We start from the raw sequence: 13112 nt of genomic DNA on the forward strand, positions 1-13112 counted from the left end.
ATCTCTTCAAGTGTAAGCATTTCAATTTCAGTGTTGGATGAAAACCAAGAGCTCAATTCCACTACCCATTAAACCTCATTTCCTATAATTTATAGAGGGCATATTAAGTGATATCTATCCCCCACAGCATTATGTTTGACTGACTGTGTGTGCTTCTGGTGTCACCTTGGGAAATGGGATCAAAGTAAGGACAGTGTAAAGGAGACTAAGAAACCGTTAAGCACAGCCCCAAGGTCTTCTGCTCATAAGGACAGAATAAAGAAGACCTGGAAACCATGATTGTTTAATGGTGATAAATACCATCTCTCCATGGTATGGATATTAATAAACAGTTGTGGATTAGTGGATAGAGAACTGAACTTGGAGTCAGAAAAGACCTGGGGTCAAACCAAAGTCCTTTCAACCCAACTCCAACACGCACTCCCACTCCATTTAACCACTTTGCTTGTTTGGATAGTAAGAAGCAGACATGAGTAGATTCAGGAAGTCCCGGGTTCAGGTCCCATCTCTTCCACATGCTAGCTATGTGACCCTGGTCAAGTCACTTAACTTTTCAGTGTCCCAGGCAATTCTCTAAGCCTATAAATTGCAGAGTAGATGCTGATCTATATTAGTAGACAGAATTTTATTAGTGTAGGTAATTTCCTAAACTAATGAAATCATAGGTCTGGTCTCCCCTGCCCCCAGCCTTCTGCTCCTAGTTTTTATCACTCAATCTTTATTTAAAAAAGCAAACTAAATGAGCTAAAATGAATATTCTGTCTCTCAAGAGGACCCATACTTTTCTTTAGCCTGGGAGTGGAGGAGGGGCAGTATGAAGGCACTGATAGAAGCCAACTGTTTAAAGGTTATGAGGCTGTGGTAGGATTACCCAGGACTACCTAGGTCCCCCTCTTTTCCTCAGTGTAGGTAATGCTAGTTCTCTCCCTAAAAGGCAAGAAAGCTACTCCCAGGATTGGACTGCTGAGGCTCAAGTCTCTTAGTGGTGATAAAGGAAGCAGGGAGAAAGGTGACATTTGAAAACTCAATAAACATTTATTAAGTGCCTATTATGTGCCAGGAACTGTGCTAAGCACTGGGAAAAAAAGCTTAAGAACTATCACAGTGAAATCTAGATAGATTTGCTTTTACCATTTGGCTGCTTGACTGTACTTGTTGAATATTTGTGACTTTAATGCTTGAAGTATCTGAGAGTTCACCGGTTCCTCCACCAGTTCAAATTACAATCCCTTTTCAATCCTTATGGGGAGAAGGTTGTGGCTATGAAAATTCATCATCTGATGACTTCTAGCAAAGAGCCCCCGAACTTAGCTAGGCTGATCTCTGTAGGACGGATAGATAGTCTGTTGCTGGGGCCACTTTTTGAGACCTTTTTTTTAGCTTGGGAGGACCTTTCAATGTGTATGCTCTGCTAGCAGCGCCTCTGGGAGGTGACCTGGGTCACCCTCCACACCTGCCCTGGGTGCTCAGGATTCTAGTTTTAGAGTCAGTCATTCAATCCAACCCCTTTATTTTAAAGATGAAAGAAACAGAAGGCCAAGAGAGGGAAAAGGACTTGCTCACGTGCTGTAATTAGCAGGCCTCCAAATTCAACACTCTCCATTGTACCATGCCATTTGTGAGATATTAAAATTTAAACAGCAATTCAAACAAACCAGCTTCTGGATATGGGGAGGAGATATATTCTACCACCCTGGAATCTTCTGTCCCCGGTAATAAGAAAAATCTGGCAAGGGGGAAAGAAGGGTAAGCCCTAGGGAGCTATGGCAGCCCCATAATGAGTCGGTCAAATGGGTTACACACTTGTACTTAATCTTAACTCCCTACCTCGTGGCCCCTGTCTTGCACAGGACATGACTCACTGTCTGCTTCAGAGAACGATCCAGACTCGTCACTTGAGTTGGTTCCATAGGACTGCTCACATTTAATTTGGGGTCGGACTTGGTTGTACATTCCATCTCCCATCAGGCCTGGCTCCTGATGATCAGTGGCAAGGAATCGAGCTCCCTGGGAACAGGGAGAGGAAGAGAATTCACAGAGAGGGAGGCTACAGGGAGAACCACCACTCCCATCTTCTGCGTAGGAGTAGGAGGAGCAGGAACTGGAGGTCCTGGTCCTGGTCTCCAAGGGGGGAGAGCGAGGGCAAACTTTAATTGGCACCGGGCAGCTGGTATTAGGCCGCATCCTTCCTGGCAAGTGATCAGCTATTAGTCCACTGTGGGAATAGGTCTGTGAGCTAGGGAGGGACTGGCTAGCTCCTGCCCAAAGACCCTTTGGCACGGGCTCAGAGAGGTCTTTGTCCAAACTGGTTATGCCAGAATATGAATGCACCGAAGTGTTCCCTTGGTCACAGGCGCTGGAAGAGAAGATCACACTCCGCCTGTCCAGCTCACCTTCTTGCTTACAGAGAGTTTCAAACCCGGGCCCCTTGAGAGGAGACCCCACCGGGACACTGGAAGCATCTTTCTGACTGGCATGGGACTGTCCATAACTCCCTGTGAAAGGGCTGTAGTCAGTTTTATGGTCACCCTGAGTTGTCCCCTTGTCCAAAGGGCAAGCTGGACTCCTGGCAAAGTGCTGTTGGGAAGTACTGGGCAAGCCCGACAACTCTGCACTTTTTGTTCTGTTGAAGAGAGACCCTAAACAGGAAGGAGAGGAGCCGCTTTTAGATCTGTCCAGGCAGGCGGCTGAGGGGATAGCAGCGTTGGCTGCCGCAGCAGCAGCAGCAGAGGTGGTGGCCACAGGGGTGGCGATGGGGCTAGGCTGTTTCCTTTCCATTTCGACGTCCCCCTCTTTGTCCCTGATGTCAGGCTCCTCTCCGGACAGGCAGAGTGTGATGCTTTCCTCCTCGTTCTCTTCACTGTGAGGCTCACTTTTTATCTGCCCCATGGCTAGCCCTGCCTGGAGGCCGTTGCCAGGGCTCTCTTCACTGAGTGCGCTTGCAAAACCTGAGGTACTGATGTGCGATGTGTTGTAGACAACATTCTTGGTACAAGCAAGCTGGTATTTCTTATATCTGGGGTACCGTGTTAGCATGTCCTTGTCCAGACTGCCCCTGCCCTCATCCCTCGGCACGTCCGAGTCAGGGAGCACACCTTCTTCCTTCTCTGCTACTGGGGCGGCAGACTCAAAGCTAAGGGGTTCTGGATGCATTCGCTCCTTGGGACATGAGATCTTGGAGGTTTCTGACTCCATTGTTTCCTCCTCCTCCTCACCCTCCGAGTTCTCCATGTCGCCGTGCATGCGTTGGCAAGAGGTGTCTTTTTTGCACAGGAACAGGCCATCCTCGTTGTTCAGGAGCTGGGTCTGCAAGAAACTGAAGCAGGAATCCTCCAGGTTGTGCATGCGCAGGAACTCAGCACAGCGGATGACCTCCTGGATGTTCTCTCTGCTGAGTAACAGCTCCGCAGTGTAGGCAAACTGTAACAATGGCCCAAACCCTCGAGCAGTGACCTGCAAAACAAACAGGGAAATTGCCAGCATTACCATCAGCACTGCTATTGTCCTGGGTCCTTCAAGTGAAGTGAGATAACCAGACAGCTCTAGTGTCTGGGGAATAAAGGCTTCAAAGTAGCAGTTAATCTTGTATCAGGTCAGCAATGATGCTGCCTCAGTAATTAATGCTGTCTCCCACACGCCACGTCTGTACTTCATCATGTAGCAGACAGAACGGAGAAGTGCCCAGTTCTGGTGGCCAATCAAAATGATAATGAGTCCTATGTTTACACTAACGAAAGTTCCTTACAAATTTAAATTCTCTTCCTGTCCCAAAAGATCGGGTTTTTGGAGAGATCTCATATGAATGTCAACATTTGTAGGTATATGTTAAAACAAGGAACACATTATTTTTCTTCCCCCTTTAGATCCCAAATGTGGAAAATTCAACTCTTAGAAAATATGAGTATGTGGAATTCAAAAATTGCTTTTTTCATAGTTTAAAAAAAGGAAAAGGAATATAAACTATCATTTCTCTTAGTATGTTGGCTATTCATTAAAGTTACTAGTTGGGAGTCAGCTCTCGCTTATGCTATCATCATCATCATCATCAACAATAACAGAAATGAAGATGTAATGACAAAGACAATGGTGACAACCAAGAACATTGCCCTGCATTAAAAATGAACTAGTGACTGTCAGAGAATGCAGTGAATGGGAAGACCCAGGTGGCAGGATGGGTCGCATCAGCTGAAACTTCTTATGTATACCTTTCTTTTTTATTAGTTGTCACTTCTAAATGTGCAGCTGCCTATTTCCCTGTTAGCACTTCAATGGTTAAGCCTAATTGCCATGTTCTCTGCTCATCCATTAAATTAAACCCATTGGAAACACACTGTTTGTGCACAGCTTGCTTGTAGACATGCTCATGCCCACAAATGACTTGGAAACTTTAAAAAAAAAAGGGTGTTTGCTGCCTGCGGCTTATTTCCTCCTGGTGGAGATGGACCAGAATTGCCGAGAGATGGGTCACTATCCCCATTACACAGTGCAAGAGCAGCCATCGTCCCAGGCACTGACAAGCACTGCTAATTGTGTAAGAGATGTGGGAAAACATGACATAAATATTCCCAGCCAATGGCATATACTACTACGGGATGCATAATGGCACAAGTAGTAATCTGACAGATACAGCAGGAGGATGGACTGCAGAGAAAATGGAAACAGACTGTTCTTTTAGGCGAACTCTCACCAATACAGAACTCAACACACCATACTAACCTGAATATATGATTTCACATGATCCCATGACAATATGGCTTGTTATTACAGGGATTAGGATACACGACCAGCCAAAACCTGGCCTTGCAACACTTCCTAAGTAGAGTATTTTAAATGCTAGAAGGCAGGTCTTAAGTAAGGAAGGTATTAGTCATCATTAGTCATTAGTCTTACTCTCCTAAGGAGTATTAAAACATGGGTATTGCTTGTTTACAAAACTACACTTCTCATCCAATACTTTTTTTTGTACTAATAATAGATGTAGCAGACATAGCACCTGCTACATTTTAAAAATGCAGACTCAGAAGTGGAATTAAAAGCCTTCTAGTGAGAAAGGAACCTTTTAGAAATAGTTAACAAAAGATAGTAAGAGGATTTAAACATTAAGAACAGAAGGATTTGGGGGCATGAGACTGAAGTGTCATGAGACCCATATCTTAAGAAACAAAAGCAGTTCAAAAGGCTATCTACTCTAAACACTTCATTTTACAGAGGGGAAAACTGAGACCCAGAGAGGTTAAAGAAATTCACCAAAGTTATATAGTGAAGTGGCCCAGACAAGACTTCAATCCAGGTTCTCTGACTCCAAATGTAGTGAGTCAGAACGCCTCTCCACCATACCACACTGCTTCTCAACTTCTCCATGGAAAGCCATTATTAAGGAAGAGGAGTAAAGGGAAGAATTAAAGAATAACCTACCTCCTAACAAATAAATGCCTCCCACTGTTTCTGCAGCTTATTTCACAGTCACTCAGAGCTTAGAAAGATGTGTAATGGCATCCCACCATTTGGTGACATGGAGAAAACAAATTTTCCTGTATTTGTACTTTGTGCCAAGTCTTTCTTCCTAGTACACCATGTTTTTCTGGTTCAAATTTAGTATGAAATTCAAAGCTCACTGAATTCTTCTGTTTCAATTCATATATGTCTTCCTAGGTTTCAATAAAACTATCCCTTTCATCATTTCTTATGGCACAACAGTATTCTATTACAATGTAACAGAATTTGCTCAGTTGTTCCCAAATTGATGGGTGTCCCTTTAGTTTCCAGTTCTTTGTTAGCACAAAAAGTCATTACAAGTATTTTTTGTGCATATAGGCCTTTTTACTCTTTCTTGCATCTCCTTGGAGGACCCAGGGTGCAGAATGAGACACATATTTTTGAATTTGACTAATGTAGTAATTTGTTCTGACTATGAAAATTTGTTAAAGGCTTTTCCCTCCCTTTCATTCATTCTTTCTCAATGGAGGTAGAGTAGGAGGTAGAAAAAGTCTATTTTTGTTAATTAAAAAAAATAAAATTTAATTAAAACCAAAACAAAAAACTCCAAACCCTTCTATTCCCTATTTAATTTAAAAAATAACCATGCCCCCAAAACCCCAAAACCCAACAAAAAAAAGAAGCCTGAGAAAGCAGATTGGGATTCATTAAGTAAAAGCACACTCACTAGACAGGCTAGGTTTGGATTGTCGACAGGAAGCAAAGTGAAGAATCCCAGGTTTTTGCCTCCAGTGTGGCAGAGATGGAGAAAATTTTACATTACTCATTCACATTATTTGTTAAGAATGTCTACTACAAAGCACATTTCTGGGTCCCAAATCAGTGACACAGCTTTTCAAATCATCTGCCTGAGTAGGTTGGGGTAGGAGGTCAGCTTGCCACCAAGTCTGATAATGACTGCTGCATAAATAACAACACGCATAGCTAATCTGGTCAACCTGAAAGAACATTGGTGCTTTCAAGTCAGCTGGTGGCACAGTGGACAGAGAGCTGGGCCTGGAGTCAGGAAGACCTGAGTTCAGATCAGACTTCAGACACTTACCAGATGTCTAACTATGGCCAAGTCCCTTAACCTCTGTCTGTGTCAGTTTCTTCAACTGTAAAATGGAGATAATAATGGCACCTACCTGCTGGGTTTGTTTTATGATCAAAAGAGACAGTATTTGCAAAAGTGCTTAGAACAGTGCCTGGCACATAGGTCCTATGTAAATGCTTATTCCCTCTCCTTACCCACACTGAGAAGTGATGGGCTTTTACAGACAGTCTTTCAAGTCTATGGCAAAATAAATCGGGTCATTCATGTTGAAACACAACTGAGGCTATTACAGGATTTTCCCCAATATGAGTTTAAATATTACCTTGTCATAGTAATACTTCAGTATATTAGCAAAAATAATTATAGAACTGGAGGTGAAGGAAACCTTGGAGACTGAGCCAGCCTCTTTGTCTAACAGCTGAGGAAAACTGAGGCTCAGGAAGACTTATATGATTTGCACAGTGGTCACACAGCTAGTAAGCATCAGAGGTTGCAAATGTTCATTGAGCACATACTATGTGCTAGGGATGTGGGGTAGACGAGAAATTGTGGGAACCAATCCTTTCCCCTCAATGGGCTTAGAATCTTATCGGGGAAATAAGGCAAAATTCCCTCAAAAGGTAAACAGTAATAAAAGAGTAAAAACAACAGACAATAATAAAAGAGATGCTGCATGACAGATAGTATATGACTAAGGATTAGATGAACCATACTGAAAATAAGTGCTCTGAGCCACAATCAGAGAGAGAGAGAGAGAGAGGCGGTTCACTCTGATACACTTCTACAAAGAGCACTCAAGTGCACAGATGATTTATCACAGTGGCCATTAGGTGGCAGTTTGCCTCAGTTTCCTCATTTGCAAAATTGGGATAATAATAGCACCTCCCTCACAGATTGCTATGAGGAGCAAATGCTTAGTACAATGCCTGGTACGCAGTAGGCATATATAAATGCTAGCTATCATCACTGTCACTGTTATTATCACCCCATCCTAGCCTAAGTCATGAATTACCTTTTAAACATGTACACTCTGAATGGCAACAGGTGTCCTACTTGAGGTCTACTGTTATAATTCAGTCCAACACTAGTAGCTCCAAAGAGACTCCCTTTGATAACAAAGTATTAAAACAAGCAGACTCTTATTAGCCTGGGGCTCTCTAAATATTGATTTGGCCTTTGTAATGCGTAAGTCCCAATGTTTTTCTACCTTAGGAATTGCCTGTGTTTATTCATTGTGATCAGAAAGCAAATAACCAGGTCTTAATAAGTAAATTTCTGAGAGGGAGATTACTAAGCCACAGATGTCATTCACCTTTTGGTGAAAGCAAGCGACGTCTTTATGGTCAGAATTCTGCTTAAAAGGGGGAAAAATCATACTCGAGGGAAAGGAATAACTGCACACTTATAGCGAAGTGAAGTAACTGGCAATATTGAATTTACTTCATTAACCCTAATGGAATCAGGTTTACCTCTAAGGGAACCTAAGCCAAAATGAGCCCAAATTTCCGGCTTAGGTATGGGGCCAAAGGTAATGAATAACAAATAAGTCTGAGATTCTCATCATGGCCAGGTGCTGTCCCATATCACCCAGGGGTGACAGTTGTGCAAATAGTTTCCCAGAACATTTTGAAAATTTATTTTTCCACAACCTCAAACATGTAGTTAATCTGATTTTACTGAATACTGTATTAGCAAGCACCCTAGCACACATGGTGGGCTGCTAGCACAGGTTCTTTGATCTGTTTTTCTTAAAAGACAGCTTTAAAGGGGTCAACAATCTTACTTTAATTAAACATATATCTAGTTCAGGGGAAAGGTCAGCACCCTGAATGTGGAGAAAATACAAGCACAGAAGTAAAGAAGGTAAAAGTCATTCACTAGTTCAGGGGAAGGGTCAGCACCCTGAACGTGGAGAAAATACAAACAGAGAAACATAGAGAAATTAACACAGAGATCCAACAGACAGGGCTTCAATTGTTAAAAAGAAGTCATAGATACATAATCACCAGATCAGGGAGCGCCAACACCTGGGTTCTCAAAGCCGAGGGACTCCTTAACAACGGCTACCTGGAGTCTTGTTTGACCAAATCACAAAGAAACATTCTTCCCATGAGTGAGCCCCAAAATAAAATACTAACTTCCCAGTATATATATGTATGTATATGTATATTTCAACTAATAGGTTCAGAAGCAGAAGGCATTACAACCTACATAACTCAGCACAGCTGTGAATTACCAGGGTTCAAAGGAGATTGATCCTGCAGATGTTTACAATTTAGGATGAGTCTGAGAGAATGAACTCCAGAAAGAACAAAAACAAAAATCCCACCTTGCTTAACAAATACATGGCATGTTAGGCAGGAGACATGAGAACAAGCTGCCCTCCTTTGGGCATAGAGGGTAAAGGTCAAGGGTTCTTGAACAATGATGTGAGGATTTTTACAAGACCAGGTGCTGTCCCTAAGAGGAAATCCCTAAGATAGCACAGCTTCAGTGACAAAGTGACACAAATGAAGAAGCTATTCAGTCATTAAAACTGGCCTTGATGTTAAGGTTTAACGTCTGAAAGAAATAAGACCTGTACAAAAAGAAATCCTGCCATGCAAGTGACAGTATGTCAGTAGAATATATGAAAATATGATCTGTAATTCTAGTGCATTATTTGTTTGGTCTTTGATGAATCACCCATAGAATATCCCAGCAGAATATAAATTCCTTGAAGCAGAGATTTTTTTCTTGGGGGTGATGTGGTGTGGGGAGGGTGGTATTTGGATCCTTAAGGTCCAGTAAAGAGCTGTGTACATAGTAAGTGCTTAATAAATGTGTTCACTAAATTGAATCAACCCATTTCCCAGTAAGATGAGCTGGTGAGAAGGCCTTTGAGTCTAGCCATTCATATTTGCTGAACGATCTTTGGAATCTTTTAGCAAAGCTGGATGAAGATTTGGTATGGAGTGAATAGGCAAACAAAAGAGGAAAACACACCAACTCCATACTTCTTGGGTAACAGTAGCAAAATCTCATGGATTTATTAGCTCCATGGGACTCAAATGAGCCTAGGTCTGGTCTTTGACAATGGGACCAGGGGAATAGGTGGAGTCTCTTATCTAAGCCCAACTATTTTTTCACACCCCTTCTTTGGAGACCACTTATCCCTAACCCCTGAAAAATAAATGCTAATTTTTTTTAAGCAACTGGGGTTAAGTAACTTGCTCAAGGTTACACAGCCAGTTATTTCTGGGTGTGGTGGTAAGTATTTGAGCCTGGATTTGATCCCAGGTCATCCCGACTCTGGGGCCAATGCTCTTACTCACTGTGCTACCTGGCTGCCCCAGTAAATGCTATTTTGAGGTATATATTTTTTTAATAAAAAAATTTCAATGTTATTTTTTTTGGCATGCACTGACTGATATATGATAAAATAATGGATAATGATAGAAACAGGGTTATCAGTTATAGGACTTAAAAAAAAAAGGACCTCAAAAGAGGATAGATTTTCATTGTGTGTTTTTTTTTAATGTGGATCATAGGTACAAGAAATGAGATAAGGAAGTCAATAGAGAATGTCAAGAAAATTCTCCCAAAGGGAAGGAGTAAACCCATTGATGAAAAAAAAAATAATTAAACCATGGACTCGAGAAAATACATTTTAGCAATGTGGCCAGGGCATTTTTCCTATTTCTAATTTGTATCAGCAATACTGTTCATAGCTGTGATAAGACAGAACCACTAGACACAATAGTTGCTTCAGAGGTCAATATGTCAGAGTCCCATCAGTTGTTTTGAAGAGATAGCAATAGCTCATGGCATTAGTCTGCATGAAGGGTCACACTGTAAATAGGGTTTATAAAGTTTCATGAGGCTCCAAGCACTATTTTATAATGAAGGTACTTGCAGGAGTCAGTGGTGACAATTATCTCAGTGCTGATCATTATCTATGTGACCAGGTATCATTTACAAAGTTACCATCAAGTATCCTTCTTCCCAGGTCCTTATGGCTTAAAAGTCTTAAAATCCTTTTCATTTCTGAGGATGGTGGAAAAACTATTCTCTAGGACATCACAATTTCAAATTGACTAGGCCACAAAAGCACTTTGGGGCTTGAAATATATGACAGAACCCATAAATGTTAGTCCTGGAAATCTTGGGGTATAGAATGGCCAAAGGATATATAGCAAGGTAAGGGGCATTTTTATAGAAAATAGAAGAAAACAAGTATTTTTTGTATATAAAAAAATCTGCCATGCATTGTAAACATTTTGATACATAATATAATATTTAATATTTTAGGAGGAAACAGCACTAACATTAACATTTTTTACTGGAACCTATTCCTACCACATGAAATATATTCCTATTATGGTGGAAAATTGTTTGGGAAATGATGCAAAAGGCTATATTCGCTCAGCATGTTTTTATATCCTTCAGTACACTGAGAGCTTCCACAGACTTAAAAGACAGTACCATCTATGCAGAGAAAAAACTAGAATAGGTTATTCCATGAGCTGGAAGTATGAAAAAAGAGGCACTCTGCCATCAGAAGCCACCAATTATAACAGGGTATAATAGAGAGTAGTCCTTCACTGTGTACAAATTGGACGAAAGAGCCTCTTTCAACCCCGAGAAGAATGTAAGGCCCCTGAGGGCAAGGGGCTCTTGTGTTATTGTCTTAGTATTGCCCAAACCAGAATTTAGTAAATGTCTGTCGAACTGGTTTGTATGCACCTAGATATCAAGATGAGAGCGTAGTCTGTAAGAGTACTGCCTACATAAAAAAATGTCAGTAACGCCAGTCACTTATCTCAACCCTCTTCCCAGTGCTCTTTCCCTTTGGGTTTTTTAATTCTCTTGGCTCTCTCTGGGTTCTGGAATGAATATTCTGATCTCTACTAATGATCCATGGCTTTTAGGGTTACAGCGATCTATCTCCCTATCTAACCTGACCAAAGTGTGAAAAATATCTCTTTTGCTCTTAGTTCTGTTGATGCATATTTGCAGTTTTTCTAAAGGAACCAAGAGAAAACAGACTTGTGATTGTAGCAATTCAAGGGATTTTTGGGTGAAGAAACCACCTCTACCCCTGCAAGCTGGCCTTATAGTTTTAGAGAGTTTTTGAGGGCACTGCTCACTGTCCCACAGTTAAGTCTCAGAGGCAAGTCATGAACTCAGGTCTTTCTGCCTCTTAGGATGAGAGCTCTCTATCCACTACTCCATGCTGCTTCTCCAAAGAGGAAAACAAACAAATGAAAAAGGCCACAAAAGCACAAAAAATGGATAGTTTACGCATTTGAGGCTCTTCCTGAAGAGAAGGAGGAAGCTGGATGTTCTATGGAAGAAACACCTGCCTGTGTCCTAATCAATGATGTAAGTGAGCTATGGAAGCTTTCAGGTGCGAGCTCACAACTGAAGGTCAGAGGGAGAAGTGAAGAGTTGTAATAGATGGGGATGCCTTGCTGAGGTGTACTGAGGCAACTGTCTGTCAAGCTCATACCCAAAATGGAGAAGTCTGTTGTCTTCTCTGGACATGTATGCGAGACATAACAGAGAATGAGCTGAGGTTGGTTAAAGGAAGTGAAGGCCAACAAAAATGGTTTTATTTTTAAAAGCCATGTCCAGGGAAAGAGGAGAAACAGAGAACGTACCCCTGGCTCAGGGTGGATAATGCCAATAATTCAGAACAGTGAGAAGGCAAAATTGTTGGTTGCTCTAATAAAACAAAAATATCTAACAAGAACATGATATCCAAGGTAAGTAAGGTGAAAATAAAAGACCATATAATCACCCTTGATAAATTCAAGTCATCTGTCCAAGAAGAAAGACATCCTTGGATACCACAAGAACTAGAACATAGGGTTATCATTGCTAATGATGTCTGAAAGATTGTGGAAAACAGGAAGGGTGCCACAGTACTGAAGAAAGGCAAATCTGCTTTTTTTTAAAAATGGAAGAGATTAGAATCTACAAACTATAGGTCAGTGTCTTAATTCCAGGGAATACTCAAGAATATATTATTAAAGATGTGGTTACTGAATATTTAGAAAGGGAAGCAGTGATTATTAAAACCAGAACAGTTTCATCAAGAATATATCATGCCAGAATAATCTGATTTTCTATTTTTGACAAGGTCATTAAATACCACCTAACTGTGGGTTCAACCCAAAGCTCTGTCCTGGGTTTTCTTCTGTTCTCTTTCTACATTCTATTACTAGGTGATCTCATCAGCTGCCATGTACTTAATTATCACTCTCTATGTAGATGACTCCCGAGTCTGTAAATCTAGCCTTCGTTTCTCTCCTGAACTCCATTGGATATTTCAAACTACAGGCATCTCAGAATAGCTCTAGGCACATAGGAGGGGCTTAACCAACAAACACTTGTTCATCGACTGACTTATCGTAAACTCTCTATGTCCAAAATGGAATTTATCTCCCCCCCAAATCCATCATGCTTCTGTACTTCTCCATTTCAGTCTCCCTCTCTGCTCCCCCTTCAGCTTCCTTTCATGTACTGTCTTCCCTCAACAGAATGGAAGGTCTTTGAGCACATGGGCTGTCTTTCTTTTTGCTTGCTTGTGTTTGCA

The 13112-nt window shown here is 41.4% G+C and overlaps 1 protein-coding gene across 5 annotated transcripts in view; it reads right to left on the reverse strand.

Annotated features, from left to right (window-relative positions):
- BACH2 (BTB domain and CNC homolog 2) overlaps positions 1-13112 on the reverse strand; it is a 429780-nt gene that overhangs the window by 22338 nt on the left and 394330 nt on the right. For all 5 annotated transcript variants that reach the window (XM_069065158.1, XM_069065154.1, XM_069065157.1 and 2 more), the window contains one exon: positions 1828-3453. In XM_069065158.1, coding sequence (XP_068921259.1) covers positions 1828-3453 — 1626 coding nt within the window. The remainder of the gene's footprint in view (positions 1-1827; positions 3454-13112) is intronic.

Source organism: Petaurus breviceps, unplaced genomic scaffold (genome assembly GCF_028583685.1).
Source record: "Petaurus breviceps papuanus isolate PSGF00001 unplaced genomic scaffold, PetGlider_PUasm1.0 90667, whole genome shotgun sequence".
Classification (NCBI taxonomy): domain Eukaryota; kingdom Metazoa; phylum Chordata; class Mammalia; order Diprotodontia; family Petauridae; genus Petaurus; species Petaurus breviceps.